This window comes from Bidens hawaiensis, unplaced genomic scaffold (genome assembly GCF_021521415.1).
Source record: "Bidens hawaiensis isolate Kalapana, Puna unplaced genomic scaffold, B.hawaiensis_p1.1 tig00052912_1, whole genome shotgun sequence".
Classification (NCBI taxonomy): Eukaryota; Viridiplantae; Streptophyta; class Magnoliopsida; order Asterales; family Asteraceae; genus Bidens; species Bidens hawaiensis.
Window position 1 is genome coordinate 1 of NW_027506231.1, and position 20938 is coordinate 20938.

Here is a 20938-nt window from a genome sequence, read left to right on the forward strand (position 1 = left end):
GCTTCATTATTTTATAGCTCGTAAGTCGCCTCGCGCGCAGGCTTCATTATTTTATAGCTCGTAAGTCGCCTCGCGCGCAAGCTTCATTATTTTTATAGCTCGTAAGCTGCCTCGCGCGCAACTTGCATTACATTATTATCGAGATGCGCACTCTATCTTTTTTCAGGCCCCGCGCCACTATTGTTATGATGCGTGCTATATCTTATTCATGCCAGTGCACCATTATTATCGTAAGGATCACAAAATGTCACCATCATGGAGAAAACCTCTCAAAACTCAAAGACAATAAAGACAAGGCCGAAGAAAGGGGAAAAAACCGCCTCATATCCTAACACACCTTATGAAGTCCAGCGCTCCACCTAAACGCTTGCACGCCTAGGAGCAACACTGGACTTGGGGGGCTTGTAGGGGTATGGTACTAAACCCGGCTTACGACCTTAATTTATTATATCTGGCTTATTTTATTATGTGGACTAATACAATATTATTGGGCTGAGGGGGTTTTGTGGAGTTAACCCTAACTGGGCGAGGCCCATTAGGGTACCATGATGGTGGCCATGAGGCTCCCTATATAAGGAGGTCTCTGCCTCCTTATTAAGGGGGTTGTTGTTCTCAATAAGAGCCACCACCATAACCATTTTTGTGTCTGTAAACAAGAGATCCTCGAGATTTCTTAGCAGTCACCTCCACACCCCAAAAGCCATTGCAGATCTCAAGCTACCGGAGAAGAAGATGAAGTTGTGGTTCGTTTATCTCGAACACCGAGGAACATCGTCTTGGATCAGGTCAGATTCAATTCTAGCTTTGGGTTGGATGAATATCAATTAGTGAAGTTTACAAGGAATGTATACCCATTTTGACTTGATCTCGTTCCTGTTAACTAGCCCGACCCAACCACTTTGCCAGACTTAAAATGGATTTATATATTCATGTATTATGTTCTTGGTAAAGAACGGTGCTTTTGTACCTGAGGTGCAACTAATCTACGTAGAAGCAGCTCTTCATGGCGTCGCGCACAGAATTCCCAGGTTAATATCTGAAAAGATAGATTCAATTAAGTAAAAAAAAACATTTATATCACATAGTTATTTCTTTTTTTTTCACTAAAAATATCATTTGGGTATAATACCTTTAAATCGGGGTTGAAAATAACTTTGAGTTGACCCTCATGAACCACACGAAGCTGCTCGTGTATACTTTCTTGAACTGCTTGTCCATACTCCAATACCATTATTCCAGAAGGAAATCTATATTCACGAGGCAAATCCAAAAACAAAAGCTCATCGATAACACCACTTCCGAATTTGATTTCATTAAGTCTTGGTAATACTTCAAACGTCGCCTCTGTTAAAACATATACATACATATACCATCAAAACATAACCAAAATTACAATAGTACCCAAATGTGACAAAAAGACAAAACATAACCAGAATTACATACCAAAGCCTCTTCCAGATTTTGACCCACAAATATCACACTGCCATGCATCCTGAAAAAATATGATATGAACACAAGATGCGATCGAATAGAAAAGTGACAGGTGTCATTGTGTTAGAAAATATATAACATACCATAGCTGCCTGTGGAAAAACACCCAATGAATGATGGCCTACATTATCATACAAAGACAAACACCACCTTTTTTTTGCACGTGGTGAATAATACTCTGCAACGAATTTTCTCCAGTAGGAAATACTGTTATCCTGTAAATATATAAACAAAACATAGTTTGAACTTCAAACAAATTCATGCATTTATAGAATTAAGAAACTAATGGGCCTAGTAATTGAACCGAACGTTCAATGAACTGTTAGTGAACCGTTCGGCTGAAAGATAGTTTAATAAACAAACAAACATAAACAAAAATTTTTGTTCATTCAATTATTACCAACAAACATTAACACATATCTGGTTCGTTCATTTATGTTCAGTGAACTTCAAGAACAGTTCGGCTGAAAGTTAGTTTATGTTTGATTATTGAATAAATATATAAACATAAGCAAATTTTTAAGTTCATTTAGTTAAACGAACGAACATGAACACGTGTCTTGTTCGTAAATTTATGTTCATGAACATGCGTTTATGTTCGCTAGTTTACGTTTGCTAAAGTTCGGCCGTTAACATTTGTAAATATATTCATTTAAATTTTTGAGGCCCGATACATTGTTAAACGCATTAAATTTAATCACTTTTAGCCTAGTTGTGTTTGTTCATTTATGTTTAGTTATATTCGTTCATTTATGTTCGCAAACCCTTCACTTATACTGTTAAGGGGCGTACATTAACACGTTCATTTGCTTAGCAAACGTTGACGATCAAGAAAACCCCGTTCATTTAACTGCTTGTGTCTATTCATTTGTTTGGTTAAAGTTAAACGAACAAACACGAACAAGCTCTGTTCGTGTTCATTCGATTCGTTTACAAGCCTGAAAATGAAACTATAATAAGGAAAATCAAGAAATAAAACGCTTGAGAATCAAACTCACGGCAGGTCGTTGCCTTTGATGATACAAATATTGCATCAATCTTCGTGAGCATACACCACCATCATAAGGTCGTTTCATTGCATTTGCAGGTTGCAAGCTTTGTTGCTGTAACTGTTGCCTCAACTGCAACTGTTGCTGCTGCTGTTGCTGCTGCTGCTGTTGTTGAAGCAAATGTGCGCGTTGAACCGGTGGTAAAGACTGCAACAACTGCTGTTGCTGTTGCCTTATTCTCTGCTGCTGAATCAATGTTTGCAGCTGTGGATTTGAGCTTTGTAACTGCATAGAATCTTGTCGCTGCAATAACTGTTGCAAGACCTGCTGCTGCATAATATCTTCCTGCTTAATATCCAGTCGAGGTTTCTTTTGCATGTGTGATACGCTGTCATCATCTTGAATGAACGATCCAAGCACTCGTGAACCATTCGGTAGTGAAATTTGACCAACTTGTCCAACCCGTGCACCAGCTCCTTGACCCGGGCCCACTTGATCTTGACTTGAACCCGGTTGCATTGTTGCCGGTCCGTCTATAACAGACGACCCTGAAATGCTAATATTATTCGAAGAAAACGATAAAGGCGATGCAGGTAACCGCATAAAAGACTCGTTATTCGCACTAGCACTTCTTTGCAAACGCGGACCACCACCACCGCCGCCTGTAAGTCCCGAGTTAGCATCCGTAACCAGCGAACTTCCTCCAATACTATTCGTTATATCACCAGACACAGGCACCATGTTTGACCGCATACTTCCATTAAACGGATTTTCAGAGTTCCCAAACGAGCCCAAATGTGAATTACCTAACCCTTGAGATTGCATATTCATATCTCCTTGAAAGAAAATACCCGAGCTCGGTGAAGAATGCACCAGCCCAACACCAGCCCGTGACGGGCCTATTCGCGATAGGGCCGCTTGCTGGCTTGAATCTAAGTAATTATCCAGCGCCAGTGCTTCCAGTTATCCTAATACTATTAACCGGATGTACCGAATACAGAATATGCCCCAATATAAGCAAATTTGTAACCCTGAACGAAAAAATAATCAGCAGCAGTTGTTGATACAAAACCTGAAATCAGAAACAATCAACAAGAAATAGATCAATACTTAAAACACAATATCATTGAAACAATTTAAAGATCAGAGCAAAAGTTACCACAGATAACCTAATTTGTAATTTAGCAGCAAATTAAACACCAAATTTCCACAAAATTACCTCCTAAAAAGCGTAAATTGCGAAGAAAACCACTAAATTAACAATTAAAACTCGAGAAATCAAATTACACCAGAAATTATAATTTTACATCAACAACATTCAGGAACAATCAACAACAAACAGATCAACCAATGAAAACATTTATAAAAATAATAAAAAGATCAATACTTTAACATGAAAATCATAGAAGATTTCTAAAGTTCAGAGCAGCAATTAATTACAACATAAAACCTAAATTGATTGAGAAAACAAAAACCCACTTTGTAATTTAGCAGCGAAAAAAATAATTAAAGCACAAACACAAAATTAATTACCACTAAATTAACAACTAAAACTCACAAATTATAAAAATCAAGAACAAGTTCATCACATTCATGAAGAAACATGAAAACAGATCAAATCTGTACCAAAATAATTACTTATAATAGTTAAATACGCATCAGAATCTGCACCTTTGAATCAAACCCAAATTCAAATTTTCAAAAGGAAACAAACAAACAAAGATCTGCTTTATGCACACAGTTTAAGCATTTTGATCAAATAGTTAAAAAAACAAACAATAATAATTAAGTTGAATTAATAATTAAGCTACAGAATTAGATAGTAATAAAACATTGCTTACAAATAATAATAATAATAATATCTGGTAGTGGTAATAGTAATAATAATGATGAATCAGCACGGAGCTCAACAAACAAACAATCGATCGGAGTGAGTTTATGTATCTAGCGGGAACCGGAGTGACCGGGAGAACCGGTGGAGAGGCTTAGGTGACCGGGTGTAGCCGGTTTATGTTGGGACGCGTGTGATCTAGTTGATCGGGCGGTGATCAGGTGCATTGGGGACACGTGGCGACATCTGGTGAGGTTGATGGAAGGTTCTGTGACAGGGTAGGTCTTGAGAGGAATTATCTGGTGTGAGTTCAACTCGGTGGGACTGAGTCAGTTGAGTTCCACTCGGGGGCCCTCGACAAAGATAAAGGTGATGGGTGAACCGAGTCAGTCAGAAGTCGGCCTTTTGACTTTGCTTTTAACACTAATTTACATTAACACTCCCTCTATATTTTGTTGTGTGTTTATTTTTGCTTTTGAAAATAAAAATTTGTTTATTTTTACTAATGTTACACTCCAAAACAATTGAAACCAATCAAGTGGTTTTGAATTAAGTCTGCCAACTTATCTATCTGTTCTAATAAAAGCCTATCACTTTTGTCACTTGTCATTACCATAACCCTCATCACCTTTTTTTAACCAATTTTCATATATGGTCATTATCTTTTAAGTCATTTCAATATTTGACATTAAAATTATAGGTTTATTTCAACTAAATTCATAAATACATATAATAAGTATTCTCCATATGAATTGACAAGAGATGATTAGTGTTTGTTATGGTTTATATTCAAAATAATAAACAATAAACATTCGATTCATAATATGTGGAATGAGAACAATCAAGCGGCTAAGGCTTAGCTGTGACATTCGTCAATTTCGGGTCTCGTTTGTATTCGTTTTTGTATTCGTTTATCATGTAAACCGACCCATTTTGTAAACCAAAGCTTATGATATAATCAAAATGGTGTATGGAGCATTGCTTTTATAATGGTAAGAGTATGGTTCATACAAATAGGGTAAAGATGCATGTGATGGTTGAAATGGTCAAACAAGTTTTTGGTAAATGGCAATAATAGTCCCAAAAGTTTGGTTTAAGTCATTTTAAAGAGTTTTAGGGACCAAAAAGAATGTTTTCAAGACCCAACAAGTGTAAAACAATATTGTAACATAAAATCCATCATTTTGATTATATCATAAGCTTTGGTTTACAAAATGTGTCGGTTTACATGATAAATGAATACAAAAACGAATACAAACGAGTCCCGAAATTGACGAATGTCACAGTATCCCCTACTTTAGGAAATTTCGTCCCGAAATTAAGATGACGATGATGATGCAAACAAGTGTGGATACTTCTCCTTCATTGTGTCTTCTCGTTCCCAAGTGAACTCCGCGCCACACCGTGATTCCCATCGAACTGTTACTAACCGAATACGACTACGCTTGGTTTTCTTCTCGTTACGATCCAAAATCTCAACGGGTCGTTCAACCATAATCATAGACTTATCAACATGAACTTCGTCGAGAGGTATATGGAGATTACCCTCGGCTAGGCACTTTTTAAGATTCGAAACATGAAATGTCGGATGAACACCGGCAAGTTCTTGCGGTAGTTCAAGTCGATACGCTACTTTCCCAACACGCTCAAGAATTTTGAAAGGACCAACGAAACGAGGAGCTAGTTTACCCTTCTTTCCAAAACGGACTACCCCCTTCCAAGGGGATACTTTAGAAGGACAAGATTGTCAACATTAAATTCGATCGGTTTTTCGCCGTTTGTCGGTGTAAGTCTTCTGACGATCTCTAGAGGCTAGGAGATTCTTACGGATTTGATTAATGACATCGGTGGCTTCTTGGACCATTTCGGGTCCCGTGATTTGAGCTTCACCGATTTCGTTCCAACAAATCGGGGAACTACATTTACGACCGTAAAGAGCTTGAAAATGAGCCACATCAATGCTAGAGTGGTAGCTATTGTTGTAGGAGAACTCGATGAACGGAAGACGAGAATCCCAAGCACCACCTCCACCTCCACAACAAGCACCTCAAGTCAACCATGGTAATCAAGGGCGAGCTTTTATGATGAATGCAAATCAAGCTCAAGTGGCAATATTGTAAATAGGGTAAATATGATGAACCGCGTTTGCAAACCATTCCTTGATAAATTCGTTATTGTCTTTATTGATGACATCTTTATCTTTTCTAAATCTAAAGCCGAACATGAACATCATTTGCGTTCCATTCTCGAACTCCTTAGAAACGAACAACTCTATGCTAAATTCTCCAAATGTGAATTTTGGCTCGAGGAAGTTCAATTTTTGGGACATATCGTAAACGACAAAGGTATTCATGCTGATCCCGCTAAAATTGAGGTCATTAAGGATTGGAAAACTCCAACAACTCCCACAGAAATTCGATCCTTCCTCGGTTTGGTCGGATAGTGAAGCTCAAATCACGGGACCCGAAATGGTCCAAGAAGCCACCGATGTCATTAATCAAATCCGTAAGAATCTCCTAGCCGCTAGAGATCGTCAGAAGAGTTACGCCGACAAACGGCGAAAACCGATCGAATTTAATGTTGACGATCTTGTCATTCTAAAAGTATCCCCTTAGAAGGGGGTAGTCCGTTTTGGAAAGAAGGGTAAACTAGCTCCTCGTTTCGTTGGTACTTTCAAAATTCTTGAGTGTGTTGGGAAAGTAGCGTATCGACTTGAACTATCGCAAGAACTTGTCGGTGTTCATCCGACATTTCATGTTTTGAATCTTAAAAAGTGCCTAGCCAAGAGTAATCTTCATATACCTCTCGACGAAGTTCATGTTGATAAGTCTATGATTATGGTTAAACGACCCGTTGAGATTTTGGATCGTAACGAAAAGAAAACCAAGCGTAGTCGTATTCGGTTAGTAAAAGTTCGATGGGAATCACGGCGTGGCGCGGAGTTCACTTGGGAACGAGAAGACATAATGAAGGAGAAGTATCCACACTTGTTTGCATCATCATCGTCATCTTAATTTCGGGACGAAATTTCATAAAGTAGGGGATACTGTGACATTCGTCAATTTATGTTACAATATTGTTTTACACTTGTTGGGTCTTGAAAACATTCTTTTTGGTCCTTAAAACTCTTTAAATGACTTAAACCAAACTTTGGGGACTATTATTGCCTTTTACCAAAAACTTGTTTGACCATTTCAACCATCACATGCATCTTTACCCTATTTGTATGAACCATACTCTTACCATTATAAAAGCAAGGCTCCATACACCATTTTGGTTGTTCATCTTCTCCAAAATCTCTCTCAAATCCAAGTATTCATCTTCAACATTTTGTTACTTTGATTTCTTAAGGTCAACTAACTATGGTCTTTCATTTTAACTTGTTCATCTAATATTACTAACACTTGAATATGGTGGTACAACATATATATAATACACACCCCTTGTTTCCTTTATTTGTTACTTCACCAACTCCGGTTGGTTAAGTTTCGAATGTCATAAGGCAAGGCTTCATGGAGGACTTCGTGTTCTTGATATATATTTACACTCACATAACTTATTATACATATAACTTATGACTAACTTCTAACCCTTTTTAGTTTGTTCATCTTATTTACAAGTTCCATGGTGTGGGTTTGTATAAGACTAACCTCAGTTTAACCGAAACTAGTCCAAATCGAAAACCGAACTTTTGTTTACTAGTTTTGTTAAAATAGTTGTTCAAACATGTTTATTGCTAGATTTGAGTTTCAAAAATCATTTTTACAAGTTCTTTGATATTAAGCATATGGAATCCATCTATGAACTCGTTGGGAGATGGAAACCGAACTAAACCGAAACTTTTGCTTAAAAGACTTGTAGTTTAACTTTTTAGTTGTAAAATTTAAGTTTTCTTCATTTATAAACCAATATACAAGTTCTATGATATTTGGGCATGTAGAAACCATCTATGAACTATTTGTGAGATGGAGACCGAACCAAACCGAACTATACCGACTTTTACTCGCTTAAGACACACAAGTGTGTTTTTAGCTATCAAGACTTGTATATTTCTTTAAAAATAGTTTACAAACTGATTTTAATTATTTCCTTAAGTACTTGGAATTGTTGGATCCAACTTGATCTCATCACATAGTTTGGACCGACAAAACCGAACACTCGCTTAACGTGCGTTGTTAGTTCTAAACAATAGATCTACATACTTGGTTAAGTGTTAGTATATTTTAATGAGTTATCTCATAACAATTAATATGTTGGAAAGTTGACTTTGGGTTTGACCATTTGTCAAGACCTGAATCGACAACCGAACACTCGTTAAAAACCCGTTTTAGTATCTTTGTCCCAAAGGAACTTGCATTTTAGCATTTTTCCCACCTTATTACTTAACATTGGTTAAGTAAATATTAAGGTTAGATACTTTAACCCGGTTTCGAGCAAACTTACATTTTTAAAGGATTGTTATTATAAATTCTTAAATAGTTACATTTTAAACCTTGAACTTTAATTGTTTACTTTTTGCAACAATTATTTTATTTAAAGATCTTCAAGACAACCATTCTAAATCCAAGATTTTATTGTCATTTAGGCCTTACTCGTTAAACTTCATCCATCCGGTTATTCATCTTTTACCGATCAAGTTTTATACTTGAACGTGAGTAACTTCATACCCCGTTTTCTATCTTTTATTTTGGGGGTGACATTTCATCTTATCTAAACTAAATGTTTTATACTTGGGTCTTAAACCACAAACGTTGTTGTATACTTTACTTGAATAATTGCTCGATTTGGTGTTATGCTTATTTGCCTATGTGTTTATCGCTTTTGGATGGTGGAACTATAAATCCTAGACCATTTGGCAACCCCTCATGGCAAGGTGTCGTTAACGTAATGCAATTAACGATAACTATAAAATCCTAAACTATTTGGCAACCCCTTATAGTTGGGTGTCGCTAACTTGTTAGCGATAACTATTTATCCAAGTTTATAGCTATTATTTATGGTTTTGTATACTAGTTTTGTGGCTTTTCATACTATATATCTATTGTTCAAACTTATGAATTGCTCACCAACCTTTGTGTTGATAAACTTTATTTTATGAAATGTTACAGGTTTGCATCTAGGTTGATTTTGGAGTTCGGTGAATAAAACGTCACAAATACCGTTAGGATATTAGCAAAAATGAACAATATTTGATTTGCTATATTTTGTTATATTTTGTGGCATTTGACTTATGAATATTTGGTTATGTGACATTTTCGATGTTGTGAAATGAAATGAGTTTGTTAAATATTGTCGCTTTAAATAGTGTCATGCGCTTATGAGCAATCGTTGCACCCCGGCATGTTCCGCCGCCTTTGGTCGGGGTGTGACATTAGCCTTTAATACCTAAAAATACATAGATTTTAGAACTAAAAGTTTTCAGGTTGACCCGAAACCTAGAATTCGGACCCAATAACCAACCCAAATTACTTCGGTTCAGATTTTGGTTAGTATTTTCTTGGGCTTGAGTTTCTCGGGTCAAGTTAGTTTGGGTTCAGGCACGGGTTTTCTTGGGTTGGGTTTCATGTTACGGGTAAAAGTGACAGCTCTATTTTCAACGATTATATATATAAGAATCACTACATTCACTTTATGCAACTTTAAATCTTCTAATATTCTTCTAACTCAGAATAATCACTATTATTTGAACATGGTTTTAATGTTAGTATGTATTTTTCATTTTCATGGCAATTACATTCATATAAAACAAACAAATCATTTTGTTATATTTAAATTTTTGGTTTTTATTTTGCTTGATTATGCAATTTTTAATTGTAAAATATAAAGTTAATTAAAAATTTGGCATACACAGAATATTAATGACAACAAATTTATCATGATCAATCAATTTTAAATTCTAAAGATTCTAATGATGATTATATCATCAAAGTTCAGGTATATAGTTTTTGAGATAATCATGTTTTTTTATAAATATGAGCACATATTCTCAAATGACATCATATTAATTGATAAAAGCTATGATATTTATATGTATGAATATTTTTTTATTAGTATCATAGATATATATTATCTTTTATCTAGAGTTGGTATGTACTTGGAGAACCTTTTTTGTCATACGGACAACTATATATGGCTATATCAAGAGTTATAAGCAGGCTTATATGTTACTTTATTAATAGTTACAAACAGACATGGACTAAAGATTTTGATTTTTGATAAACAACATATAGCTGCTAATACAATCACAAATGTAGTGTAAAAGGAAGTTTTTACCTATTCGTAACATATTTGTGTAATCTTAGTTATGTAATTTATGTAATTTAATTTAATTGTAATTGTATTAACAATATATAATCAATTTCTTGAATGTATTTCACTTAATGGTCAAAGTTTAAAATTTTTAACAATTACCCGTGTAATACACGGGACTCAAACTAGTGTATTATAACGAACGCAAAATGAGTTACATATTATACTTTTTTTTATTAAAAACATAGTTTTTATTAAAAACATAGTTTTGAAGTCCGTATCAAAATGTTTACATAGTTACCACACAAGTTTTAATTTAATCATCTCAAATTATAGTTCGTGTGCATGTTTTCAAATTGGTTTTGGTCCCAATTAACTTAGCTATTTGATTTATAAACTAGTAAAATTCCAGGGTTCTTTTTGTTATCAAATGGTTAACTGAAAACAAAATTATCTCATGAACACAATGAGAGGAGTTAAAGAAGGGGAATACCAATTCAAAGGGAAGAAAGGCAGGGTTAAGCTTTAAAACCCATAAATTTACTTTTTAATTTGATAGCCCTCAAGTTTCATGAAGTTACACAAACAGCTCCACAAGTTTATAATATGGTATGAATCGGTGACGATCGTGTCCCTGCCACAACGTGCTGGTTTAAAGCAGTTAATTATATTAAACTAAAGTATACAACACTAATTGATACAAGTGCTTTCTCTTATCTTTAAGCACTAAAATGTTCGGTTCGTAAAAAGTGAAAACGTATTGAAATTTTCTAAAACAACTAAAATGTGACCAAATTGCATTTGAGATTGAATCTCGTCAAAATAATTAGATTCTAAAGAAATTAAATTTATAAGAACTAAAATTTGTGATGCGTTTTCTTGACAAAATAATTATTTTTGGTCGTAAGTTTGTTAAGAAAAAAAAGTTGAAATTTGGTGATGACGGTGGTGCTAGAGGTGATGGTGGCGGTGATGGTCCTATCACGACCATGCCACTGGTCGGATGGCACAGGGGCGGATCTATAGTATAAGTGGGTGGAACCACCTGAGTTTTGAAATAATAGTGTAATTATATATAAAAAATATTAAAGGAACCACCTTATAAATAGGAAAGGAACCATCATATAGAAGTTTGAAGTGTTGGTTCAGCCGGTAAGGTGTTGGTTTTGTTTCCTTAAGGTCGCAGGTTCTATTCTGGTTGAAGGCTAATTTCCTTTTTTTTTTTACCAACTCACCTTATGGGTTTTATTAAAACACTAAGACACAACAAAAAATTTGGCGCCTCTTCAGTCCTCCCTGGACTCTCTTCAAACACAGACAACCTATCTCCCCTGACCCCTCGTCCCCGTTCAGCCGTACTCTTCTTCCCACTTTGAAGGTAAGTTCGATCTTCCATGTTCTTTCCCAATTCCCATCGATATGTTGAAATATTTTGGGATTTTTGCTTTTTTCTATTGTCTTATGGTCTATGGTTGTGTTAATAAGTCGTTTGGTTGTTTAACTCTCACATTCAACTCTCATATCTTCCTAATTAGGTGGTAGAATGAGATGAATAAATGTTTTTTTTATTGTAACAATTATGCTTACAAGGTGTTTGATGAAATGCTTCTTAGAAAGTTTTCTATAAATTGATCATCTTTAGTTGTCATTTACAACAACATTACATTTATGAAACTGGGTGATGTATACACCCATTTGTTAAATTGTTGCTTTAGTTTTAGTTGTTCTTGACTTCTTGTTAACTGTTTTTGATTGTTACTTTAGTTTTAATTAGTTAAATTGTTGGTTTTAATTTGTTAGTTTGTTAGATTTTGTTAGTTTCTTAGTTTTTAATTTGTTAGTTTGTAATTGTTGATTTGTAGGTATTTTGAATATCAAGAGGTATTTCCAAAGTGAACCATCGAACCTTGGATTATCAATTTCAAGTAGTAAACCGTCAAAAATAATTTTGGATGATCTTTCATGGGATCCTTTCGAAAGGCAAACTATTTCATCTTATCACCCAAGTCAAAAAGATGAAATTAGACGGGCATATCTACTTAGAGGTACGTGTTAACCAACCGGGCATGATTTTCCTCTAACAAATAGTTGGTAAATTAAGACACTTTAATGACGGTGTATTTTTTTATTATTTTATCGTATTTTTATTATGTAATGAGCTTTGAGCGAATCATCGAATCGACCCGAACCTCAAACCGACCTGGAATTTTTTATACCCGACCGACTCTATGAAATTTAAGCATATAAATGTAGTGCATGACCTAAAAAAAAATTTCTGAATCCGTCACTGGATGACAATGAGAACGAAGATTGTGGCGGAGAGAGCCCCATTCCTCTGTTTTGAGATTAAAGATGATGTAATGTAAGATTCTTTAGGCATACCTCCAATGATTGAACACCATGAAGAAAGTGCACAAAGAGATGAGGTTGTGACTTTGGCCAAGGTTGATATTATAAAATAGTTTATTTAAACACATGTGAATCGTATCAAAGTGTAAATAAATTGAATGTTTTTTTGAACTGAATATTTAAACACTAAATATCTGCATGTGGATTTCGTGTGACTTAAATTACATGTACGCTAAAAAACAACATTTAGATGTATACTTATACGATGAAAACATGTGGATTTCGTGTGATTTAAAATAAACAATTTTTTTATTATATGTTTAACAAGTAGACTACTTTTAAGAAGGATATTGAATGATCTACCGCACATGGTATTTAGAATACAGCTTGGTATTAACTTTACTTGTTCTGTTAGTTTTTTTAATTATTATTATTATTGTTATTATTATTATTATTATTATTATTATTCTGTTATTATTACAATTATTGTCATTTATATTATTAGTACTAATTTATTTATTGCTATTAACTATTCGCATCTGTATAATTACTATTATTATCATTGTCTTTTTGTCTTTTTTTTTCAATAATCAAATAATAAAGTCCGACTAGTTATTAAGAATAACTCAATAATAAAATGTGATCCCATACTACCCGCATCGTAGATAACTTTATATAGGATATCTTATCATTGCATTATTGTTACCATCAATGCAATTACCTTTTCTTTTATCTTATTTAGATGGGGTGTAAACAAGTTAATACACCTACAAATTATTTGAGATCAACTCGATCGTACGAGCCTATAAAATTTAAGAAATGAGCCGAACACGAGGGTTACATATAGAACTTTAACTAAAGTAGCAAGTCAAAGCAAACCTGTTATTTATACAAATATTATAACTCTTATTGCATATAATAAATATATATTCACAATCACAGAACAAATTTATATTGTATTTAAAATAACTAAATAGTATTATATATGTAATTAAATCAATAACAGAACAATTTATATTGTATTAAAAATATTTAATATTATACAAATAAAATAGTTATTGATTTACAAATGAAATCCATAATACTTAACAATCGTTCTCAAGCTTCAAAAGTTGTTAACAACCCGAGCGTAAACTCGAGCTCAACACATGTTAAAGTATTAATTGTGTAAGAAGGTCATATTAGCCCGGAGCACACCAATTCCATTGATCTAAAGATTAGTTTTTTAAGAAAATTTATAACGAGTTTCATGTACGGTATCAATTCTTGAGACAACATGATCGTCACATGCAATTCATGAGGTTGAGTTAGTCTTACCGAGTTTCAATCGATTTCAGGTTGAACCCATAAACACACTTTACCTAATAGGTTGACCCCTTTAACACATTTATTCTTACAACCTTTTGGAAAAATATATTTATGTCAAAATTTATATTCCCTTAATATTTATACTTAAAATTTAAAAGAAATCAAGTTATATTTACATTTGTCATTTTGGTTGTATATTTATAACTTAAAAGTATAAATATTCAAAATAATTATAACTTTTCAGTTAAACGGATCGTGTGCTTGACAACTCACATATACGCGTGTTTTGTTCAAGCTCGTGTCAGTTCGACCATCCAACCCATGAACAAGAATGGTTTAGCATCCCTAGTTTCATGTTGGTTAATTTGTGTGAAGAGATACACATATAGGTCGTATTGTCAATTTAGGTAAAAAGAACTCTCAAATCATTTAAACATATCCGGTAATCCAAAGGTGAAATAAATCGCTATCATCTTAGACGCAATGAGAAAACTTTACTACAAGAACTTCTCTAACCCATAAACGAGATTCTGCAAGATAACAAAACCAATGTGAAAAAAAAAAGAAAGAAAACATTTGTAATAAAATTATACTTTGAAACTTTAAAGTTTACGGTTATATATTTCTCGGCTTGTTCTTATAAGTACCTTTAGACGTACAACTTTTCTTATCGCTAGAATAAGTCCAGGCATGAGACACTCAACATTTGTGATATCATGTTTGATAGAATACACCTATTATAATCAACAAACGTATGCGTTATATTCTAGAAAAAGTAAATGTGTTGTGTCAGGGTCACTTTTAACCTTCTCTTTATCTCTAACGAGTTAAACATGTATAAGAATTATATACAATAGACCGTGTTAGTGTCACTTTCAACATTCTCTTCAATTTCTATCCAGTCGAACAGGTAAGGCAAAAAAGTCTAAAATAATAGACTAAAGCCTAAAGGTCACTTAAAATGTATTTTTAATGCATACAACCTTATAATTGACGACGCTGAATAATTAAACTGTTATTGACTAAATATGTAACTTTTGTGCGATTGTTAGGAAAACGTTAAACCAACGGGCCCGGCTTATTTTGATAATTAATTTACCCATTATCCAACCCACTTATCTTGTGGTCATTGAGAAAAGCACATGCATTAAAGAAACATACCTCTCCCGGTCCCGAAAAATGGACTGATGTACTAGACACGAGCCCGGGAAGAACTAAACTATGCACACGAATCCCGTCTTCTCCTAGTCGTTGCCCTCTCGCCTGATACCAAAATGGCAAAAATGATACGTTACTTAATTTTGATATGTTTAACATTCAACATGTAACTGACTGTTCAAACTGAACTTTACTGGAACATTTGTTTCAAGATCGTCTCTGTTGTAAAGCTGCCCGAGGTTAGAGAGATTGTTAGCGATTTGCACAGAATCTTGTGACGGAAATGCCTGTTCATTGTCAGTTATGTCAGTTTTAAACAGCTTCATTACAGTTGGTACTTTTAAATTCACTTATAAGCTTGTCGATTCTGGTTATGCCTTTATTTTTAACAGGTCAAACATGTGTAATAAAAATTTACAATAAAGAAAAACTGGTTGGGCTTATGTATTTATTTTTAACGGGTCAAACACGTATAATATAAAAGTCTATACTAAAGAAAACGGATCAAACCGTTTGGGCCTTGGGGTTGTCTTTATTTTTAACGGGTCAAATGTGAATAATAGAAATTTACATTAAAGAACCGGTAAAACAGTTTGGAATTGTCTTTATTTCTAACAGGTCAAGCACATTATAAAAATTTTCATTACAGAAAACATGTCAAACAGTTCAGGGTTATGTCTTTATTTTTGACGGGTTAAACACATGTAAAAAAATTTACAATAAAGAAAACGGGTCATACAGTTCGGGCTATGTCTTTATTTTTAACGGGTTAAAACTTATAATAGTCCTTTACATTAAAGAAAACGGGTCATACAATTTGGGGTTCTCTTTATTTTTAATGAGTCAAAACACATATAGCAGAATTTACATTAAAGAAAACAGATCAAACTGGTAGGGGTTATGTCTTTATTTTTAAGTGGTCAAAAAACTTGGCGATTATGTCTTTATTTTAACGGGTCAAACAGTTTGGGGTTATGTTTGTATTTTAACGGGACAAACATTTTGTGGTTATGTCTTTATTTTAACGGGTCAAACAGTTTGGCCTATGTCTTTACTTTAACGGGTCAAACAGTTTGTGCTATGTCTTTACTTTAACGGATCAACAGTTTGGGATTATGTCTTTATTTTTAACGGGTCAAATACATTATAATGAAACCCTACATTAAAGAAAAACCGGTCAAACTGGTCGATAGGCGATATTCATCATTTCTAACGCACAATAACCCCAAACCATTTGTATGCTTGAATAATATATTTCAGGTCAACCAACCCGTTTTGACATATATAAAACTTGATTGTTTGACCCGTTAACTATATTATCAACTTACTCCTGTGTTAGCTTTAGATTCAACTATCTCGACATTATTATAGTGAAAAGAAGCCGAAATTGCAGCTTGCTGGAGCAATATCGACCCTATTGACAACGTCGGCGCAACCAAACAACCCTGAAACGCAAATGCCACATTTATTTCCACTTAAAAGTTACATTTATTTTTATGACAATTTTAAGGTTGAAACGCAACCTCTCACCCTGTGCTCACCATGCTCGCCTTCTCACAGAAGCCGGATAATGCTGCAATGGTTTCGGGCTTAATTCGTGGGACATAAACCACACTATTCATACCAAATGCGGTTGCCTGTTAACCTCAAAACAACAATAAAACATCACAACAAATGATAGTTTGTATAAAATCATTCGAGGAAAGAACAAGTCCACAAACCTGTTTGACATTGTCATAAACGGCAGACGGGTCGGTGAAATCGACTACAACTGATGTTGCTTTTGACTGTCAAAGAGTTACAAATTCGACTGTCAGTAATGGTGTGCATGAAACCCAAGAAATCCATCAGTAACCGAACCCAAACAAAAATCTACGGTTTGTTTTATATTTTCGTAAAAACCCAATTTTTTGGTTCGTTTCAGTTTTGCATGTAATTAAAACTGAAAAGCCGAACCAAATGTATGGATTTTCGTTTTTTAGTTTTGAATGTTAAGTAATTTACAAGAATTTAATAAATAGTGTAGCCCATATATTTTAGCAAACATCTATAATAATCAATTAATCATTCTTTAAAAGATTTGTGCCCAAGTTCATTATTTTCGGTTATAAAATTCTAGCCCAAATGTTAAAACCGAAACCAAACCGAAAAACTGAAACGAATAGTTTTCAAAAAACCAAAAATAAATTTTCAGTTTATGGTTCGGTTTGGAGCCCAAAACCAACCCATGACAGTATTTGTCATGTTTGACTTGCTTTAAAAGTTAATTGAGTAATTATGTAACTTTCAAATAATAAAGAATTTTGAAGTTGTTCGTTAAGAATCATGTGAATTGGAAGATTACACAGATAATCTTTTTATGGTGAATTTAGAATTCTGAAAGTACTAGGTTTGATTGAGTCTTGTAAATATATTCATGATTGACCTGAGAAATGGAACCTAGTACCATGGTCAGATCATTGATTATGGGTATCTCTAGAGCTTCTTCCATGCCACAAACCTTAAACAAAAACAAACACCAAATTATAATGTACCAATCCACACAAACAATAAAATAAACATACTGACACTGACCTTTCCAATATCTTGTCCAACAAGATGTGAATCAACAGCTCCGGCAACTTCCATGCCTCTGGACTTGGTGACTGCTAACACCGCCGCCATTCCAATCTCCTTGGCTGCTCCATTGATCACCACCTGTTAATGTTAATGTCAATGTCATCATCACACAAATCTTTCATTCATTCATTCTTTTTTTCCAGGATTTCAACCGCCCACAGTTATTAATGTTGTGTTACCTTAATGTTGTTTTGAGGAGGCTGCTGAATTGAACATGAGATGAAGGGAGTGTATGTTTTTTTGAGGGTGTAATTTTTGTGGGCTGTGTGACGGATTTGGATTCTGAGGGCAGCCATTGTTGTTACTCCTGGAAGATAAGCTTTCCAAAGATGAGGCTGGTCTAGTTTTGTACGTTTTATTGTTGAATATTTGTTAGGAGGTGTTTTGGTTACTTTTTTAAAAACGACTTGTGCGTTTACAAATACTCACATTTACATATTTAATTTGTAGTTACTAGTCTTGGGCTATTCTCGAATCGAGCTGAACCAAACGTAGACATGCCCATACTTGGTTTGGTTTGAAATTGAGCTGGACCGAACAACTTGAATTTAAAGAAATGAGCACTATGTTTATGCTTGAACTTGGTTTGGTTTTAAATCGAGCTGTTTGGTTCGGCTTGATTTCGTACAAAGTTTTCAATTTTAAATTTGTAAAACTCCAAGATGTCATTAATTCAAGACTTACAACTAAAAATATGTATAGAGTTTCAACTCTAAAAAGTCTAAAATTCAAAGTTAGCAAGAAAACATACACAATAAGTTCAATAAAGATACATGATCGATATTTTCTCCTAACAATATGTGTATCAAGTGTGACGAGAACCAGTAACTAGTTTTTCAAAGGTGTAATCGTAGTACTGAAAGACAGAATGACATGAAAGTTTGTGGAAAAGTGGAAGTATTGAAAAAAGTGCTAAGGTTTAAAATTAAATTTTAAAGTCAATACAAAAGTGGGAAATCAAAAAAACTTTAAAACTCTGTATATTTGTATATAAATACATGTTATATATATAAATTTTAAACTAAAAAATAATTCGAGCAAAAAAAAATCAAACCGAATCGAGCGAAGATTTGCTCGTGCTTGGCTTGTTTTCAAATCGAACTGATCCGATCGGCTCATTTCCAAATCGAACGAGCATTTTTTAAGCGAGCGATGAACAATTTAAACAACCCTAGTTACTAAACATATACTTTTTATGTTCTCAATAACTAGATGTGTTTTTTATAAAAAAAATGTTCAAATCATATTTAGATTTGAATTTATGTTTTCAATGTGTCACCAGACCCATCCGATTATTTCTATTACACCCTTTGAATGAAATTCACAATAAATGAAAAAATCAATTATCCCAAACTAAAACCCTTCATTTTTTTGTTATATGTGAAACTTATACACAAGACATTCCTTAAAAAAATGATGAAAATGTGATCTGTTAATATACTTAGAATTTCACATTAATTCATTTCAATAAATTTACACATCTACAAACCAATTTAATAGTTCATATGAACATATACAAGTAGATATATCAATACTAAACGAGTGTCCGCGCGATGCTGTGGGAAATACAGACATTGGTAATCACGTAGATTTATAGGTGCTTGTTGTTTTGTTTGTAAGTGTGAAACCATTTATTGTTATAAGTAAATTCGTGGTTCTTATTTTAAACCCAATTTAATATCGAAGTAGAAACGAAAACGGAACCTAACCGTTGTTAATGGTTTGATTTTGTTGGGTTTCTATTTTCAACGGTCTAGTTTCAGTTTTCGGTGACCAAAAACCGTTAATAATGGCTTGGCTCATGGTTTAATTTAAAAGGGATATTGGTTTTAAATACTCCAAACTTTGACTCATTAGTAGATAACACTCCCAACTTACGAAATGTTCTCTAACACTCCTAACTTTAAACCTATTTTCTTCTGGCACTCCCGGAGTAAAGAAACACTAACTTCATTAGTGTTTCGGGTAAAAAATGTCATTTTTTTAAAGTTCAAGGGATAAAATCAAAATTGTGTTTATAATATACTTCACATTCTTCTCCACCCAACCACCACTGTCCTTGCAGCCACCTCACCTCCCTGCCAACAAATATAAATAATTAAGAATAATTAGAATCAAAACTACCAGATTGAAGGTAACGTTTGGTTGTGGAAGATAGACGACCACGAGTCTATCACTGCAACTGAGTTAGGGTTTATGAGTTCACTGTGTGGCCGCTCTCGCCGAATCTTACTGTTAAGGTGTATGTTAGGTTATGGATCGATCTGATTACTTGAACGGTTTTTGTTTCCGATAAGTAATTCCAGTTGAGTACAGTATGGCCGATGGCGTTACTTACTTATCTGATTGATTTAGTTTTGTGTACGCGTGTTTTAATTAAATAATTAATGCGATTAGCTTTTGATTTTGAGTTTTAGCTTCTGGTTAGATCTGTTTATGCTAATATTTAGGTTACCGTTGTATGTTCGTATTCTCGAGAATTATGATAGTGAAGAAGAAGTAGAAGAATATTATGAATTTAGTTTTATTTTCAACATGCTTGATTTAATTTTGAGTGTGTGTGTGTGATTGATGCAGAGTTTAGGCTTCTAAAACAGTATGCAGTGCACTAACCGTAAAAGCAAAGAGAAACATGGGGTCGGCCGGAGATGGTGATGATAACAGGGCGGTGGTAGGGTAAGACGGTGACCTCAGATCTGGTAGCGAGGGTAAGTACGACAGTGGTGGTGACAGATTCTTTTGTCGTGGTCTTCGATGGCGGTGGTGGTTGGTGACTATTGGCAGGGAGGTGCGGTGGCTGCAAGGGCGATGGTGGTAGGGAAGAGGGGGTGGTGGTTGGGTGGAGAAGGATGTGAAGTATATTATAAATTGTTGGGCCTAGATTAGAGTGGTTTGTACTTAGTCTATTTTGTGTTTGGTTTTAGCTTGTATTTTGGGCTTGAGC

At 34.3% G+C, this 20938-nt stretch overlaps 2 protein-coding genes across 2 annotated transcripts; both read right to left on the minus strand.

Annotated features, from left to right (window-relative positions):
- Positions 1-790: 790 nt before the first annotated feature.
- Positions 791-3514, minus strand: LOC143617175 (putative transcriptional regulator SLK2). Its single transcript, XM_077089816.1, has 5 exons — positions 2490-3514; positions 1575-1706; positions 1444-1492; positions 1130-1344; positions 791-1036 (listed from the first exon to the last, which is right to left on the minus strand). Exons 1-5 carry the CDS (start codon positions 3309-3311, stop codon positions 935-937), a joined length of 1320 nt encoding a protein of 439 aa, XP_076945931.1. The 5' UTR covers positions 3312-3514; the 3' UTR covers positions 791-934.
- Positions 3515-14196: 10682 nt separating this feature from the next.
- LOC143617174 (dihydrodipicolinate reductase-like protein CRR1, chloroplastic) lies at positions 14197-18348 on the minus strand. Its single transcript, XM_077089815.1, has 10 exons — positions 18174-18348; positions 17950-18072; positions 17801-17875; positions 17097-17162; positions 16917-17012; positions 16704-16820; positions 15570-15662; positions 15379-15480; positions 14865-14951; positions 14197-14747 (listed from the first exon to the last, which is right to left on the minus strand). The coding sequence occupies exons 1-10, from the start codon at positions 18288-18290 to the stop codon at positions 14715-14717; spliced, it is 909 nt and encodes a 302-aa protein (XP_076945930.1). The 5' UTR covers positions 18291-18348; the 3' UTR covers positions 14197-14714.
- Between the last annotated feature and the right edge of the window lie 2590 nt (positions 18349-20938).

Bases quoted from the DNA above. Each gene is read 5' to 3' on its own strand.
- LOC143617175 (XM_077089816.1), bottom strand. From the start codon at position 3,311: ATGAATATGCAATCTCAAGGGTTAGGTAATTCACATTTGGGCTCGTTT. The intron at 1,493-1,574 runs GTATGTTATATA...ATATTTTTTCAG, and splicing joins TTTTTCCACAGGCAGCTATG to GATGCATGGCAGTGTGATAT. The intron at 1,037-1,129 runs GTATTATACCCA...CTATCTTTTCAG, and splicing joins TTTTCAACCCCGATTTAAAG to ATATTAACCTGGGAATTCTG.
- LOC143617174 (XM_077089815.1), bottom strand. From the start codon at position 18,290: ATGGCTGCCCTCAGAATCCAAATCCGTCACACAGCCCACAAAAATTAC. The intron at 18,073-18,173 runs GTAACACAACAT...TAACATTAACAG, and splicing joins CTCCTCAAAACAACATTAAG to GTGGTGATCAATGGAGCAGC. The intron at 16,821-16,916 runs GTGAGCACAGGG...TTTGCGTTTCAG, and splicing joins TCTGTGAGAAGGCGAGCATG to GGTTGTTTGGTTGCGCCGAC.